The 18,390-nt window shown below is 43.7% G+C and overlaps 1 protein-coding gene across 2 annotated transcripts; it reads left to right on the top strand.

Annotated features, from left to right (window-relative positions):
• Positions 1–4,407: 4,407 nt before the first annotated feature.
• Positions 4,408–8,129, top strand: LOC105911694 (tripartite motif-containing protein 16-like). 2 transcript variants are annotated; one of them, XM_012840524.3, is made up of 6 exons: positions 4,408–5,165; positions 5,452–5,547; positions 5,709–5,942; positions 6,191–6,338; positions 6,521–6,580; positions 7,525–8,129. In XM_012840524.3, exons 1-6 carry the CDS (start codon positions 4,581–4,583, stop codon positions 8,052–8,054), a joined length of 1,653 nt encoding a protein of 550 aa, XP_012695978.2. In that variant the 5' UTR covers positions 4,408–4,580; the 3' UTR covers positions 8,055–8,129. The 2 variants fall into 2 exon arrangements, 1 of the variants encoding a protein (XP_012695978.2); XR_004162745.2 differs by lacking the exon at positions 7,525–8,129 and having other exon boundaries at positions 4,411–5,165; positions 6,191–6,408.
• Positions 8,130–18,390: the final 10,261 nt, after the last annotated feature.

Genomic DNA, 18,390 nt, shown 5'->3' with positions numbered 1-18,390 from the left:
TCTTGGTCATAACGTGTGTGTGTGTGTGTGTGTGTGTGTGTGTGTGTGTGTGTGTGTGTGTGTGTGTGTGTGTGTGTGTGTGTGGTTGTGGGTGTGTGTGTGTGTCTATAGCTTAGTTTACACACACACACACACACACACCCACACACACGCAGATAACAGGGGAGGTCAGCCCAAGGTTAATAGCTGGGAGTCTGTCCTTAGCCCCCACACATATACAGATCAATGCCTTGCACACACACACACACACACACACACACACACACACACACACACACACACACACACATCAAAATATTCCCCCTCACATACACATGTAAAGTATCAGTCGCTACACTCTTGGCCCACAGATATGATCAGAGAGAATTCAGCTGTAAATTCTGGTTATTGCTCCAGACCTTCCACCATGTTTGATCCAGAGAGAGAAAATTGCACCCTAACCAATCCCCATTTAAATGATAATATGCTGTCTCAGAAATATGTGTGCATGTGTGTGTGTGTATCTGTGTAAGAAAGAAAGATACAGTGTGTGTATGTGTGTGTGTGTGTGTGTGTGTGTGTGTGTGTGTGTGTGTGTGTGTGTGTGCGCGCTTGTGTGCGCTTGTGTGCTTGTGTGCTTGATAATAGGCAGCCTGAGGAAAGGCAATTAAAGTGACAGTAACCTTGTTGTCTGCAGCTTGCATTGTCAGAGGGAGAGTAATGGAGAGAAATGATTGGCCATTGTAGAGGGCCTCTGCACTCTGAGATAAGCATGAAACCCACCCACAGCTGTCATTCAACCCTCTACTGATTTTGTCATTGGTTGGTATGGGAACACATGCCTCTGATAGACCCCATATTTGACTCACAAATCAAATGCTGCAAACAAAGGTCATTAGTGTAAACAGATTAAAAATCATGAATAGGCACATATGCATGCCCGCATGCCCGCATGCCCGCATGAAACAGAATGTGCATGCAAACACAAATACTGTCCCATACTAACACAATAAACAGACACAGAAAGACACACTTTTTTTTACCACACCTTTGCACCTAAAACATGTATGATCTATACAGCGTATGTCCCCATACACACACATACATTACAACAACCTGCCACACACACTTACACAAATGCACACACATTGTTTCTGAGCTCTTCAACCATAGGTACTTTGTCTTCATATGTGTGAGATGGCACATATGAAATGACCCTTCTTAGTGATGATTCATAACTCCTTAGGTGCTTGCCTGGCTTCTACCGGGTCATCATTCAATATTGATATGTGCAAAGCATTTTAATGTATTCATTTCTCAGAGCTAGAGATGACATTATTTGGAAACCTGGGGTCAAATCCATTTTTCTGATCGAGGAAGCTCAGACTCAACCGTCCCAAAGTCCAACACCAGAGGGCGCTCTATATACATATACACACATATACACACCACACACGGTTCCACTACAGAGAGCTTACTGAGTGTGAGAGAAAAACAGAAAAAACAGTAACAGGGATCATACATACCTACATAGAAACATACCATACGATAATACCATAAATAGAGAGAGAGAGAGAGAAAAGGAAAGAGAGAGAGCAAAATAGATTGATTGATTAATTGATTAGTTGTCCATCATAATTTTTCTTTGATGTGTCTTGGTGTCGTGACCTTTTTGTGATACCTTTTGTGAGTGTTGGTGGGGGAAAAAAATATTTTTTTCTATGTGGAATTCCGTATTGAATCAATCGGCTGGGTGCCTGTCGGCGTACTTTGATGAGCTAGATATTCATCAAGGAGACACTACAGCAATTAAGGTTTGATATTTCCCACAGATGGCCATCTGATTGTAATTTGCATATGAAATTAGCTCCGTTCTTCTTGATGCCTCAAGCCTGCCCCCTGCCATTGAATTGCAATACGTGGGTGTGTGTGTGTGTGTATGTGTGTGTGTGTGTGTGTGTGTGTGTGTGTGTGTGTGTGTGTGTGTGTGTGTACAAGAGTGGAAGAGGGAGTGACAGAGCAAGAGAGAGAGATTTTAAGTGAGATTGTTTGATTTGGTTTTGATGGAAACATCTTCGACCTTTCCTATTTGTGAGAGTTGTGTGTTTGTGTATATGGAGTATGAAAGTATGTGTGTGTGTGTGTGTGTGTGTGTGTGTGTGTGTGTGTGTGTGTGTGTGTGTGTGTGTGTGTGTGTGTGTGTGTGTGTGTGTGTGTGTGTGTGTGTGTGTGTGTGTGTGTGAAAGACAGAGATGGCTTTCAGAGATACAGATATATACCAAGAGACAGACAAAGTGAGAGTGTGTACATGAGAGAAAGATACAAAAAATGGAGAGAGTCGGAGAGATAGAGATACACATGACAGGCAGTGAGAGAGTGAGACAGAGAATAGGGAGGCAGAGAGGAGGAGAGTGTGTGCTGGTCGCGGTGTATAAATCTTATGAATAGAGCCGGCTGGCACAGAGGATGCTGGGTGTGTGTCAGAGCAGAGTCAGTCAACCGTGAAATGATTCTGTTAACATGTCATCTGTCCTCTGTATTCTACGTGTGTGTGTGTGTGTGTGCGTGCATGTGTGCGTGTGTGTTTGTCTGTTTTTGTGTGTGAGTGTGTGTTTATTTGTGTGTGAGTGTGTGTGTATTTGTGTGGGGGTGTGATCTGGGCTGTCCCCCATACATTTTAACAATACGGACAGAAAAAATGTGGATGTTTTTGGAGCAGTTTGTACTTGTCTGGTGTGAGCATGGGAGTTATCTAAAGGCATCCTCAAATGGGTAAGTGTGTGTGCACTTTTGTGTTACTCAGTTATCCATTTTTCATGTTGCTTTCAACATGGCACAGTCTTCTCTCTTAATGACACAGAAATACAGGCCCTGGTTGAGATACACCAAACATCCTCCAGCCCCCTGACAGGATATCAGCTACTAAGGGCCGTAGGGTGTGTGTGTGGGCGTGTGTGTGTGTGTGCGTGTGCATGTGTGTTTGGTTGGTTTCACTGTTATTTGTGTGTTACCTCATCATACACACAAAGAAACATTTAGAAAGACAAGCACAAGACAAGACATAGAAAGACAAGCACAATTTCCATTTAGCCAGTCTCTCTCTCTCCAGTCTTGACATATTATTGGCATATTGGCAGCAACTGATGTGCTGATGACACAATTTGTTAGATGTTCAACATGAAATATGTTAACAGGTCTAACTGATGATAAGGGTTTTTACAGAATGGAGACCATTAGACTCATCCTCCATGACTTACCTTTCTGGTGTGTCTGGTGTGTTTTTGTGAAGCCCACATCCAGACTCTTTAGGTCAATTCTGTATGTACTAAGCATCAGCGGGTCAAAGAGAAAGTGGACAAAACAGACCGTGTGGAGTGGATGAGCATGCTACCCTTCAATCGTCTCCTCTCTCTTTCCAGTAACTCCAATATAAGGCTTCCCACACCCTCACCCCAGTCTATATTGAGAAATGAAATGAAACACATTGGCTATCAGAAATTCGGAACTGATTGGAGCCAGGAAACCTATGCTGGGTTAGGGATCGATGCATTGCAGAGGCAGGAAAGGCACATGGTTTTGAGTGTCTTCTTTCGATTTAGTCTGTGATGAAGTGTGATCTGTTATAGGAAAGATATCAAGCCCAACACTTAAATTCACCTCCATTCCCAGCTGCAAAATGTTTGTACACAGTACACATTTTCTACGTTAAAAGAGGTTTAAGGAAATGTGCTGAATATATTTACTATATCTACTATACCAAAGTGAAAAAAATCTAAAGGGTTAAGCTTCTGTTCTCAGTCTACCTGCACACCCCAGGGAGTCTGTCTCTCTGCAGCTCTCAGCACAGGAAGAAGAGGAGCACGGAGCCCAGCAGAAGGCATCAGTGAGTCGAGCTGAAAGAGAAACTGGAGCAGGAGATCGCTGAACTGAGGAGGCGAGATTCTGAGCTGGAGCAGCTCTCACATGAGGAGGATCACGAACATTCCATCCAGGTACTCGACTGACTCATGTCTCACATCTTTACCTGTGAATCCAAACAGAAATGAGTAATCCACTTGTGAACTCCTTTTCTCTCTAACATATCCTTTGTAGGTGTTCCAGGGCCTCGGCATGCTGCCTACATTTAACGGTTTGTCCAGCATCACTCTTGATCCACAACAATCCTTCGAGGACTTGCAGAATTCTCTCTCTGCCTTAAAACACTGTGTAGAAGAACTCTGCAAGAGGGACACTCTGTAAGCTAATTCAAGTGAGACATGCCATGCCATGTGAACATAAAAATAAAATGAGAATTAACAAGTTGGTTTGATGACATAAGACTGGATTGATAAAACTGGAGGAGCTAATATCACACACACACACACACACACACACACACACACACACACACACAGTGAGACAGAAAGAAAGAAAGAAAGAAAGAAAGAAAGAGGGAGAGAAGTGTGAGAGACCAAGCATGTCACAGCCCTTCCTCTTATCATCTCTCCCTCAAGTGTTCTGGAACTCTGCCAGGAGGCCCGTTAGCATTATCAGCTAAACGCACACTGAGACACAAGGTCTCCACTTTAGTGGTTCTGCACGTATTACTGAAGCTGAGTAACATGGCAGACGCTTCATTGAAGGATCTGGATCTGTTCCGCTGTTCGGTGTGTCTGGACCCATTAAGGGATCCAGTCACTATTCCATGTGGACACAGTTACTGTATGAGCTGCATTAGTGGCTGCTGGGACCAGGAAGATCAGAAGGGTGAGTACAGCTGTCCGCAGTGCAGAGAGAGATTCAGCCCAAGGCCTGCTCTGAGGAAAAACACCATGTTAGCCGAGCTGACGGACAAAATGAAGACGACTGGGATCCAGGCTGCTCGTCCTGCACCCTGCTATGCTGGACCAGGAGACGTGCAGTGTGACCTCTGCTCTGAGAGAAAACACAAGGCTGTCAAATCCTGTCTAGTGTGTCAGGTGTCTTTCTGTGAAACCCATGTTCAACCTCACTATCAACATGCTGCCTTAAAGAAGCACTTGCTGGTTAAAGCCACACATCTACAAAACAAGATTTGTCCTCAACATGGCAGGGTCCTTGAGATGTTTTGTTATACTGATTGGAAGTGTGTTTGTGTGTTGTGCACCATGGAAGATCACAGAGGCCATGATATGGTCTTAGCAACAGTAGCAAGGCCCGAGAAACAGGTAAAGTCTCTCTTGAAAGTGGCATTTTTGTCATTTGTAATTTAAATTTGTATGAAATGAGTCACCACAAAACATATGCTATGTCACAGAATAGTATCCAACATACAGTATGCTATGTCACAGAATGGTATCCAGTAAGGTTTTCTTTTCTAGAAGAACTCTGAAATCTCTCTGCTGTTGATATAAAATGTCCAGTTTCCAAATCAAAAGCAAAAGGTTTTTTTCCCAATTCAAAAACATGATTAATTGTTGATAAAGTATTGCCTATCGTTTTGCCTAACAACAGAATCAACTCCTGGAAAAAAGGAAGAAACTCCAGAGGAGAATCCAAGAGAGGGAGACAGTGATGATGGAGTTGGCAGAGGCTATGGCCTCTTTCAAAGTTAGTACTGAGTTCTTTCAGAAGAATTCCACAACCGTTACTCAATGTCAGTGTCACTCACCCCCCACACCTGAGTCACTTTTGGCTCCAAGTTTCTGGTCCAAAAGCATCTGATCAGAGTCTGCAGCTTAACGTGGACCCCTCTCTGTCTGCCTACACAGCACTCTGCAGAGGAGGCAGAGGAGCACAGTTATAGGATCTTCACTGAGCTGCTGCTGTCCATTGAGAGAAGGCGCTCTGAAGTCAAAGAGCTGATCAGAGCTCAGCAGAAGGCAGCAGTGAGTCGAGCTGAAGGAATCCTGGAGAAACTGGAGCAGGAGATCGCTGAGCTGAGGAGAAGAGACGCTCAACTAGAGCAACTCTCACGTGAGGAGGACCACGTCCATTTCATCCAGGTAGCTCCACTCATCATCAGAATCAGAATCAGAATCAGAATCAGAATTGTTTTTATTGCCAAGTAATTTTACACCTACCAGGAATTTGTTTTGGCATATTGGGGCAGACAATAAACATAAAAACATAATAAGTACTACACACAAAAACAATATATAAAATAAAATATATAAAAAGTAAAATAAATATTTAAAAAAAAATGTTTCACCATCTTCTCCGCTTAGCATCTCTGACTGAATTTTGTCTGTAGAGTTTCCAGGCCCTCCAGACTGCTCCTGTATCTAAGGCTTCACCTAGCATCACACTAAGTCCACACCTGTCATTTGAGGACCTGAAGGAATCTTTCACTGCACTGAAAGGGGAAGAAACCTGCAAGATGGAGAAGATATTTGCTGAAGGTTAGACAAAATAAAAAGGAAAACCATATCTGATGCTCTTGATGAATTTGGGATTCTAAAACATTTAAAGGTCAGACTTGAAAATGATGGAATGACATGGTTAAGAGCTCACACATTTAATGATTTGTTATGTAGTTGTTTTGTAATCATGTATGTTTTGTAATCTGTCTGTCACTGACCAGTGGCACAGATCCAGATTGTGCTGCCGCTGGAACCAAAAAGCAGAGAGGAGTTAATAGAGTGTGAGTAACCCAAACCACTCTCATGATCTGTGTGTGTGTGTGTGTGTGTGTGTGTGTGTGTGTGTGTGTGTGTGTGTGTGTGTGTGTGTGTGTGTGAGAGAGAGAGAGAGAGAGAGAGAGAGTGTGTGTGTCTGTGTGTGTGTGTGTGTCTGTGTGTGTGTGTGTGTGTGTGTGTGTGTGTGTGTGTGTGTGTGTGTGTGTGTGTGTGTGTGTGTGTGTGTGTGTGTGTGTGTGTGTGTGCGTGTGTGCGTGTGTGACTTTATTGTTATTGTATGGTGCCATGAGGGACAACATATAACAACACAACAATACAATAAACTAAAACAGATTAAGAGTACAACAAAGTGCAGAGGTATGGAGTACAAGTACTCCCCCTGAGGTACGTTGCATATAAAAAGAGTAAAATTTGTATACACATGAATAAGGTGACTGAGATGGCATAAGCGTAGAATAAAGTGACTGAAGTGTTAATATTGCACATTTTAGTGTTTGTTTGAGTTTATTGTTTTCATAGCCGTAGGGAAAAAACTGTCCTTTAGACACGTGGTCCTTGCTCTGGAGGACCAATACCATCTGCCAGAGGGCAGGAGAGTAAACAGGTGGTGGCCTAGGTGTGATGTGTCTTTGACGATGTTTTTGGCCCGGCCGAGGTAGCGGTAGCTTTAAACTTTAAACACCCTTTAATATGTAATTGATCGTATCAGTGATAGTGACTACAACCAAAATAACTCAAAGCTGAACTATTAGGCCCCCATCCACCCCAACTGACACCACAGCTCCCCTAACACACCATAGATAGGGAGAGAGAGAGAGAGAGAGAGAGGCCCTGTCAAACCCAAGGAAGTGAAGGAGAAAACGATGGTCTGTGTGTATGTTTTTGTCTTCATAAAGAGAAAGAGTACATGTACAATGTTAGCTTGTTTCTTTTTTGTAACTCTCATCAGATTCCTGTCAGCTGACACTGGATCCAAACACGGCACACAGATCCCTCTCTCTGTCTGAGGGGAACAGAAGGGCTACACGTGGAGAGGAGCAGCCATATCCCGATCATCCGGACAGATTTGATGTGTGGTCTCAGGTGCTGTGTGTGCAGGGTGTTTCTGCCTGCTGCTACTGGGAGGTTGAGTGGACTCATGAAGACACTTTTGGGGTGGATATCGCTGTAGCGTACAAAGGCGTCAGCAGGAAAGGAGGTTTTCTTGAATGTCGGTTTGGGTATAATAATCAGTCATGGAGGCTGGATTGTGATCCTGGAAGATGTTCCTTACGGCACAATAATTTTAGAACTGAACTCCTCACCCTCCCCTGCTCCAGAATGGGAGTGTATGTGGACCACAGGGCGGGTATTCTGTCTTTCTACAGCATCTCTGACACAACGACCCTCCTCCACACTGTGCAGACCACATTCACTGAACCCCTCTATCCTGGGTTTTGGGTGGCAAACGGAGCATCTGTAAAACTCTGCTCAGCATAATGTGCGTGGATCCATTTATCAAAACTGCACAAACAAACAAAAAGGCCAAAGCAAACAAACAAACAAAGAGGTGTGTGTGTGTGTGTGTGTGTGTGTGTGTGTGTGTGTGTGTGTGTGTGTGTGTGTGTGTGTGTGTGTGTGTTTGCTTGTGTGTGTTTGCTTGTGTATGCAAGTGCTTTGTGTATGTGAGCATATGCACGTCCTCTCTTCTGACTCATGCCTGGAAGTAAGGCAGAAACTATGCAATTGCAATTCACCACAGTTGTAGATGAAAGATGTATATGTGTTGAAAGATGTATATTTCAAAGCGCAATCAACCATCATGACATGCACAGTAAACTTTCGTGGCATAAAACTCAATGTCAAGGATTTTTATTCTAGTTTATGTATTTAATTAAGTGAAATCAAACCAATCCTTTTGGGTGTCTGAACAGTAAGGTTGAAATCATGGGACCCTTGGACAGAACTGATACCTCTTAAAAGAGATAAAAGAGATAATATCAGCTGCCATGTAATTGCCCTGCTGGTGATAATCTCATGGTGTCCCTGAAACTGGCCATGCACCCATAATTGAGGGTGTGTGGACTTCATGGCTGAAATGGATTCCTTGTCTCGTCCAATTCTGTAACGCATGCATAAAGGACAGAAGGACCTGTGTTATGTCCTGTGTAATATGTTCCAGGAGAGACGCAGCGATGGACTCAAGGCTCCCTGGAAGAATATTGGTGAGGGGAGGTACAATTTACACCCTGGGGAGGTGGGAGTCTCTGTCATTTTGTTTAATAAATGGATGTGTGTGTGTGTGTGTGTGTGTGTGTGTGTGTTACACACGTCCTCTGCTGGAATGTTTGTAAGCCCTCGCAAGCTGTTGAGTTTTCAACCTTTCACCGCACTACCATCTCAGTGTGTCATCAGCATCTGCGCGCATGTGTGTGTGTGTGTGTGTGTGTGTGTGTGTGTATGTGTGTGTGTGTGTGTGTGCAAAAGAGCGAGACAATATCTTACATGTGTATGTGTATGTGTATGTGTATGTGTATGTGTATGTGTATGTGTATGTGTATGTGTATGTATATGTGTATGTGTATGTGTATATGTCCGTGTGTGTGTGTGTGTGTGTGTGTGTGTGTGTGTGTGTGTGTGTGTGTGTGTGTGTGTGTGTGTGTGTAGAAAGTCATTGTGAAGGAGATGCTCCATTTACGGGCTGATTTGAAGCCTGCTCCATGTTGTGGTCATTATTAGCACTGGGGCTGATTGAACGGCGCGCGGTCGTTATTTCATTATTTATAATGAAAACATCAGGCAGCGGAGATGCAAACACGCAGCCATGCCGGGTAATTGACTCATTTATTCGTGTTAGTTGCACATTCGTCAGAGCGCTCCAGGCCTGTCAGGGGAGGCCTGATGAATTAAGAGTGCCACACATCGGATTGTTTGTTTGTCTGTGTGTATGTTTATGAGTGTGTGTGTGTGTGTGTGTGTGTGTGTGTGTGTGTGTGTGTGTGTGTTTGCCAATATCCATATGCCAGTGAACTTTTTCAATTTTTTTTCCTCTCTCATATACGGTTTCTTTTCATCACAGAGGCTGAGGACATTTTAAAGGCCAATAAAGCATGATAATAATGGTGCCCGCATCACCAGTGGCATCAGTCACCCATATTATGATAAAATCAATAGACTGTGACTATTTTAGAGAAATTCAGTGAATGGACAGGCTTCTTCAGTATTGCTGGCCACTGTCATAAATCTGACAAAACACGTTGTTTCCTCATCCAAGTTCAACAATGTTTCAGGAATAGACTCCAAGAGCTAGGAAATCTAATCCAGCCTGCAGACATAAATAACTGATGCTATGCAGTCAGATAAGCAGCGCTGACAATCAAACTGGTTGGAATATGGAGGAAGGGCGTTACATAAACATGTACCTTTGTCAACCAATCTATAAGCCTTGAGTCAGTGCATGGGTTAGCACTGCACACATTTATTCTGTGTGTGTGTGTGTGTGTGTGTGTGTGTGTGTGTGTGTGTGTGTGTGTGTGTGTGTGTGTGTGTGTGTGTGCGTGTGTGTGTGCGTGCGTGCGTGTGCGCGTGTGTGTATGTGCGTGTGTGTGTGTATGTGTTCCTGTAATTACCAATAGGGGGCAGTGCGTCTCTGGCATTTGTCATTGAAGGTAAGGTACAAAGCAAAAACAGGTCGTCTGTGTGTGCGTGTGTTCACATGGATTTGTTAACAGGCATTGTTCAGCACATGTTCCTGTCAGACATTACTATTATGTGAACAAAAGTATTGCACTGATTTTGCATTTGCTGTTGTTAGCAAGTGCCAGAAATTGCGATGATTTTCTATTGGGTGCTAAAGCTGTCAATCACTCAAAATGTTTGTGCTCCAATTGGTTGGGCAGTGTGGGTGGTTCTCTTGGGCGTGGAGTCTTTTTTGTGCATGACCTCTGAGCCCAAGCTGCTTTTCACATGGGAGTCTAAGGTCAATTGGAGATGAAAGGCAATCACACCCTGGATTAAGTCAGAGAGTCAATAACTACACCCTGGAGAGGTGGTCTGTGTGTGTGTGTGTGTGTGTGTGTGTGTGTGTGTGTGTGTGTGTGTGTGTGTGTGTGTGTGTGTGTGTGTGTGTGTGTGTGTGTGTGTGTGTGTGAGTGTGTGTGTGTGTAAGGGAGAGAGAGAGACAAGCTGAGAATGAGAGAGAGCCCTGAAATCTAAGTCTCTTTTGCTGCCGCAGTAACATAGTAATCTCCAGGCTATACATGCTCAGAGTAGACTCACAGATTGATCTAATAAGAGGGGGTTTATTTCATCCAGCCATGAACTCACACATCACACCTCTGAGCTACATACTGTTCCCTCACACACTCCCACACATTAAACATATATGAACATACACACACGAATGCACACGTCGTATGTGGATATACACATTCATACACTCCACACATGTTCAATTTATGCGTGAAGTAGCGCTATCTTGTCAACCCCTGCCACAAAAGGAGTCGGAGACCTCCTGATCAAACACCAGCGGTCTCTCCCTCAGACCTTCAAATAACAGTGTGGCTAATTCTGTGGGATAGACTCTGGCCTGTTACATTTTTAATCTGTGCATTACTAAAGGAAGGAAGACAAGAGAAGATGAAAGAGGCAGAAGAGAAAGACAGAGAGAGAGAGAGAGAGAGAGAAAGAGAGAGAGAAAGTCATTGAGTCATTGCTCATCGATCCAGAACAGATCTTTCATAAAGAGACACATAAACACCGTGTTCTCTGTCACTCTGACTTTCTTCTCTTTCTTTTCCCTGTCCACTCATCTGTATTCTGTCCATCACCATCTGTAATGGCCCATCCCCGAAGACACAAGGTGACCTCTAAAGGAAGAGAGATGTGAGTGTGTGTATGTAAGTTTGTGTGTGCGTGCATGGGAGCGTGCAAGTGTGCATGTGTATGTCTGTATGTGTGTGTGTGTGTGTGTGTGTGTGTGTGTGTGAAAATAAGGCAATGAGTGTATCATGCTAAATGAATGTTCAATTGGCTTATTCTCTTACAAATCAGTATTCAATGTGAACATCCCCTGTCTCTCACTGCACACGTGTATGTGTGTGAGTATGTGCATGTGTGTGTGAGTGTGTGTGTGTGTGTGTGTGTGTGTGTGTGTGTGTGTGTGTGTGTGTGCGTGTGTGTGTGTGTGTATGTGTGTGTGTGTGTGTGTGTGTGTGTGTGTTTGTGTGCGTGTGCGTGTGTCTGTATGTTAATCTGCATTCCTTCTCTGCTGCCTCCCTTTGACTCATTTCACTCACTATAAAACCCAACAATCCTCAAAGCCCATAGTCAACAAAGCATACTATTCAGGCGAAAATTGTGTTCTACATTGTTCAACAAAATGTCCTTAAAAATCACAGCTCTACCTCACATTCCACACGATTCTACATGCGACACATTCGCTTTTCAATGTATTAACAGTATCCACAATAACAATCGCAAAACATTTGTGGATGAGATAATGATTTTCAAGTTTTTAAAAGTCTCTGCCTTGCCTTGTCTGCCATCACTGTCCACTGTCCACTGACTGTAAGAAGCAAATAAGCAGGAAAGAAGAAACATGGGTTAAAGTCTACCAGCTCTTCGGCCCTGGTTTGCTTTTGACCCTTTTGTCATAGGTGTGTGTACAGAGTGTGTACAGAGCTGCCTCAGACTTGTGATGTTTGTTTGCGGGACAAATGTGAGTGTGAGATCTTCCGAGATGCGCCACAAGAGAGTAAAACTTCTGTGAAGTTTCTCCCCTCCTGATCTAAGTCAAGGCGAGAAGAGCGTTAATACAAAGTGACTGGTGGTTATTGGAAGATCACAACAACTTTTAATTCAGTAAGTGGGTCCATTTGTTATTCTAGAACTTTCTTCCATAATGTAGTCAGTGAAGGATATGATTAGGAATGTGGAGAGGGAAAGAGAGAAAGAAAGAGACCGAACGAGAATTCTAATGAGAAAATATGTAACAGTACACCATATTTTATTCATATGTGAGTGAAAAATCCATCTCATTTACAGTCATGTACAATTCCTATTTAGCCCAGATTCTTCAAATGGGTCACTTAGAGAAATCATTATCTTTCTGTTGATGAATATTCTTATTTAATTAGGAAATTGTTGTTAGTTTTCTATTCAATCTAGTTTGATAGATAGAAGGCTTGCGCAAATCATAGCATGAGCCAAAATATCAGTGGTTTATTCTCATTGTACAGTGTTGACCACCAGCTCACTTAAAACAGTTTGATTTGTCTTTCATTTGTAGGTGGAAAAGATGACAAAATGACAAACCCTTTACAGTTAAATTTCATGTGCCAAAATTTTTAATTCTCACGTGGTATCTTTGTGTTTTTTTCTTCACTTCTACAAAAGAGAGAGAGAGAGAGAAAGAGAGCAGAGGTTGTTATGAGTTGTTATGTTATAACTGTAATGGATTTGGCTTGTGTTAAACACAATAGTGGTTCTTTACAGGTTGTGGGGGAAATGAGTGAATCCCAGATGCCCACAAGGTCCATCTCCACTCTCTGTCTTTACCTTCCTGTGATCGTGTGTATCTAATGTGTGTGTGTGTGTGTGTGTGTGTGTGTGTGTGTGTGTGTGTGTGTGTGTGTGTGTGTGTGTGTGTGTGTGTGTATGACATTACCACCAGTAATTCAGGTCCCACAGTGCTGCTCAGATGGAGCGAGAGACAAAGTGTCTGTACATGCCCACGTGTGTGTGTGTGTGTATCTTCAGAGCCCCAAATCTACACTCCAGCCTCTCTGCTCTCGTAATGATGAATTGACACACTCAGGTATGCACTGTACAGTGCGAGCTCATCTCTTCACGTTCAGCGGCTCGTTAAATTTGATGAACTCCTAGGCCTGCCGTGCTGTCAGAATGCTAATATTGGTACTTAATAGCAGATCCGGAGGAAACGCAGCTTTAACGTGTCAACTCTAATTACTCACGGTCCCTGAGCTGCCTGGTCCTTCACTTTGAAGACGGTCCTTCTCTCGTTCATTTTGGGGTTTGCCTGTATCACAGAAGTCATTTTGACACTAAGTGGGTGTGACGTTTGATGTGCAGTTCATAGTGGATTTATTTAAAATTTGTTTTAATTTTTTGAAAGTGTAGTGTTCTATTGTTTGGGTAATTTTTTTTGAGGATAAGTGTTTGTGTGTGTGTGTGTGTGTGTGTGTGTGTGTGTGTGTGTGTGTGTGAGAGAGAGAGAGAGAGAGAGGAGAAACAGAAAGGGATACTGGAAACAAAATTTAAATCGTGTTTTTGCACATGGACTGGCAATAATAACTAGAGGTCATTAGTGACCGAAGATGGTAGTGGAAGATGATCAAGAAGATCAGTAACTGTCTTTCCAGAATGTTTGTACGTAACGTGTGTGTGTGTGTGTGTGTGTGTGTGTGTGTGTGTGTGTGTGTGTGTGTGTGTGTGTGTGTGTGTGTGTGCATGTAAAGGTCTGTCCCCATATGCCATGCACACACACACACACACACACACACACACACACACACACACACACACATAGACACACACACACACACACACACACACTCTGCCACATCTCCTCATCTCCTGTGAGTGTCATCCCTGTCATTCTCTAATGAGCACTCTTGTCAGACACACACACACACACAATTACACACTCTCGGCATTCCGTCTCCTCCCTGCACTCCACTTCTGTACTTCAATGGGCGGCCAAGAGAGACCGTGTCCCCGCCACTCCACAGAACATCCTGTGATCACAGGAAGCCTTGCTCCTTAATGAATCTTAAATCAAACTCCTCTCCTTGACTAATCCCTAGCTCTAACTTCGCTGTCCCAGCAGGGCCACAGAAGAGAGCCCCCAGCTTCTCTTTCAAACACAAACACCACAGGGGTCTGTGTCACTACAGGCAAGATGTGGTTAGGGAGTTTCGTAGATTTTGTACCTTTCATGGAGAAGTGTATTTCTGTGTGTCTCCCCCTCTCTCTGTGTGTGTGTGTGTGTCTGTATGTGTGTGTGTGTCAATTGAAGATATTGTGTGTGCGAGTTCAAGGTACTTTGTCATGTTTAAATTATCTGTGCATGAATGAAATAAGTCTGTGTGTGTGTGTGTGTGTGTGTGTGTGTGTGTGTGTGCTTGTGGGTGTGTACCTACGTGTGTCTGCTAAAGAACATGTCTTGTTTTAATCACTACATCACTTGCTCCCACACAACATGAATACTTCATCAGGAATACCAGAGAAAGTTTTTTCCTCTCCCTCTTTTTTACCACGCTGCATTTTGGGCTCCATTTTTCAGTGGGATTTTTTTTTACATTATTATTAAAATCCCCCTGTTCAGTCTTTCATCTCTTGCCCAGAGAGAAAAGCAGTGGAGCGGCTTATCGTTCCTTCTCTCCCCCCTTTTTACCCCTCTCTGTCTCTCTCTCCAAGGGCTTTAGCCTGGGACACACTGTACACTGCTATGGCTGACAAAGGAGGCTTCCGCCTTTCAGTGTTGCTCCATCCTCTTTATCTGAGGCGGAGGCAGCATTTACGAAATTACTCTTACAGTATTTCCTGAAGAGGAAGATCAAAGAGGAGGTTTTAAAAATCAAGAGCCACCGCCACAGTTGTATTTGTGTGGGGGAGGTGAAATGACATTATGTTAAATGATATAAAGAAATTATTGCTACCACTTTCTCTGTTTGGGTGAATTACAGTAAGAAAATAAAACTCTGTCACCCTGGAAACTCTTATGACACTTGCTGTTCTTGAAAGGGAATGGCTTCCCTTGTTCCAACGTAAAGTCAACTAAATATAGACCAAGGGGAAAAATGGCTGCTCGGTTTGGGGTGACTTCCTGTTGGCAGGAGAACATAGCTGAATCTACTGGGTCCTCCTGCTGGCCGGGGTACTCAAGTGGGACACCACGGCCAGGGCGCAAATCAAACACACATTTCCCATACCAATGTCTCAGATGCCCCTCACTTCCTGTCTTTACTGTACACTACAGTTCTCTTCTCCATTCGGCTCATTAGCATCTTAAACTTTGGGCTTCCTTCAACAGCGAGCTGTTTTAACTGAACGTGCCTGTCTGGGTAATGAAGTTTTCTATTTGATTATGTCTATCAGGTCTTGTTTTGTCTGGACAGACAGAAAAATGTATACAGTGTCTAAATGAATATCAAAATGAATGAATATCACAATAATTAATGTTGGTTGATGGTATGGTTTTATACTCAACCATACCATATTTGGCTCATACCTGACATAGTCTTTTTATGAAACCTGTACAGTTTTTCATTTTGGCCAAGGTGTCAGATAATACTAGCCAGAGCATGTCTTGAAATGTACAAATTAAAATGATTCTGAGGTCACTTGTTTGGTTTGTTTTATGCTCTCACGTGATTTAATTATATATGTATGTACTGGTGTATAAATAAGTGTAGCAGCATAACTGGGGTATCCCTCTGGTGAGACATTCGGTTCATGTTCATGTCTGATGATCCATATGTAAATATCCAATCACACACACACGCACACACAAATACACACATGCACTGGCACAAACACACACATACACATACACACACACAAAAATACACACACACACAAATACACTGATGATCCATACATAAATATCCAATCCCACACACACACACACAGAAATACACACACACACACACACACACACACACACACACACACACACACACACACACACACACACACACACACACACACACACACACACACACACACACACACACACACTGGCATTGTCTGTCTCCCTCCCTCAGGTCTAACAAAGGCTGTAATGTCTCTGTGTTGGAACCCTGGCAGGACAAACACGCCTGCTCAGATCACCATAAAGAGGACACATGTTTGGATTGGCCACTGCCCCAGGCAATCAATTACATTCACACAGTCTAAAGTGTGGGGGCGGGGGGGAGTTATCATGGCCAGGCAATTTGGATCAAAACACTAGGGACGGGGGCAATAGGAGCAGCAAGGCAGGGGTAGGAGAGCGAGGGTACTCGGGTAAAAAGTGATACAGGGCATGGGTGGGTTGGGTTGTGTTTCAGGAAATCACCCATAGAAGTGTAATATGAGAGTGGGTGCATGGAGGTGTGTGTGGAGGAGGGGGGGGGGGGGGGAGTTGGAAGTGAGAGTCAGTGAATGAATGCAAGAGAGAGAAAGAAGTGGATGACCGCAACACATGGTAGGATAAAATACTCCAGGTCTTAAAGGAGTAATGGTTGCAAGTCAGGTGTTGGCAGGTATAGGATTACCGTGATGTTACAGGATATGGTCCTAAGGTGAGTGTGTGTGTGTGTGTGTGTGTGTGTGTGAGTGTGTGTGTGTGAGTGTGTGTGTGTGTGTGTGTGTGTGTGTGTGTGTGTGTGTGTGTGTGTGTGTGTTGTGTGTGTGTGTGTGTGTGTGTGTGTGTGTGTGTGTGTGTGTGTGTGTGTTTGCAAAAGCCATTTTGTAAAGTGCACCTCATTTACAGAATGATCAATGATCAAGCTTTCCTTTTGACAGCCATATGTTAAGTGTCACCAAGTGCTTTTGTGCACGTGTGTGCAAAGCGGGATTATCATTCTCAAAATGCTTGTGCGCGGAATATGTAGGCTATCAGTTTTGCAGTGCTTTTGCAAATTTAAAAACGTGTGTTTGAAAAGCAGGGGGGGGGGGGGGGGTCTCACTATGTACCCACCACATACCACGGTGGAAGTGTCGCGCCACATCTGGTGCAGGACAGGTGTACGGGGGCTTACCGCCGCGCGAACACGAGGGCAAACACAGCCTTTGTCAGTCGGCGCAATCCTCTTAATGTCGGGAACTGTCGTTAACAGGATCCAGAAGCGGAGTGCTTATCGGCGCGCTGTGTCAGATTTGTGGCAAGGTAATCTGCTGTTAACGTTCATCCAGGTACGGAACGCCACCGCTACAGAGATTCACCGCCGCCACCACGGAACAGCCCCACTCCCCCTCTCACCTGTCTGTCTGTGTAAAATACCTGCCACCCGTTTATTCCTTTCTTTTCTCATCCCCATGTGCTCAGCAGTTCTATTTACCAACTCGGTATCTGACTTTAACAAGTAGCATTACTACCAGGGGGATGTGTGTGTGTGTGTGTGTGTGTGTGTGTGTGTGTGTGTGTGTGTGTGTGTGTGTGTGTGTGTGTGTGTGTGTTTCAGTGGTGGTTTGAATGCCCAGCACACATCAAACACTCCGTTTTGAACACTATCAAAGTGTACTTTAGGCAACTCACTCACACAAACGCCTTTGATGAGCTTAGAGGTCATTGGCAACGTGTCGTCGAAAAAAAAAAAAAGAAACTTGAAACTTATGAAAACTCTCTGGAGAAACTTCACATAAGCTCTTGCAGCTTCACTGTATCACTGTATAGTGCGTTCCATTTGGTGGTATTAACCATCACATGTTTGGAGGCTACACAAATAAATTGCTAGACAACCAAATTAGGAAGGTACCCTTTCTCCTCCCAGACCCCCACATGTGTATGTGTGTGTGTGTGTGTGTGTGTGTGCAGGTTTATATGAGTGTGTGTGTGTGTGTGTGTGTGTGTGTGTGTGTGTGTGTGTTTGTGTGTGTGTGAGAGAGAGAGAGCAAGAGTGAGAGCTTATACAGTACTAATGTGCTTTCTATATTTCTGACAGTTTTTGCCGAATAGCAGTTTCCTTGTTAGACAGCTTTAATAAAAAAAAATAAAAGGTTTCTCCACAGGGTTATGCATCTAATCAGCACTACAAAAAAGATGTAAGAGAAGCAAAAACAAAGAAGATCAAATCAAATGTTTTACAACAACCCCCCCCCCCCCCGCTGT

The sequence above is a fragment of the Clupea harengus genome, chromosome 21 (assembly GCF_900700415.2).
Source record: "Clupea harengus chromosome 21, Ch_v2.0.2, whole genome shotgun sequence".
NCBI lineage: Eukaryota > Metazoa > Chordata > Actinopteri > Clupeiformes > Clupeidae > Clupea > Clupea harengus.
Note: the sequence above shows the minus strand (reverse complement) of the source record. Positions and strands in the feature narration are given on the sequence as shown.

What these genes read in the sequence shown, in the direction of transcription:
- LOC105911694 (XM_012840524.3), top strand. Translation starts at nt 4,581, where the DNA reads ATGGCAGACGCTTCATTGAAGGATCTGGATCTGTTCCGCTGTTCGGTG. An exon ending in TAGCAAGGCCCGAGAAACAG is followed by an intron (nt 5,166 to 5,451) that starts GTAAAGTCTCTC and finishes GCCTAACAACAG; the next exon opens with AATCAACTCCTGGAAAAAAG. An exon ending in ACCACGTCCATTTCATCCAG is followed by an intron (nt 5,943 to 6,190) that starts GTAGCTCCACTC and finishes TTTTGTCTGTAG; the next exon opens with AGTTTCCAGGCCCTCCAGAC.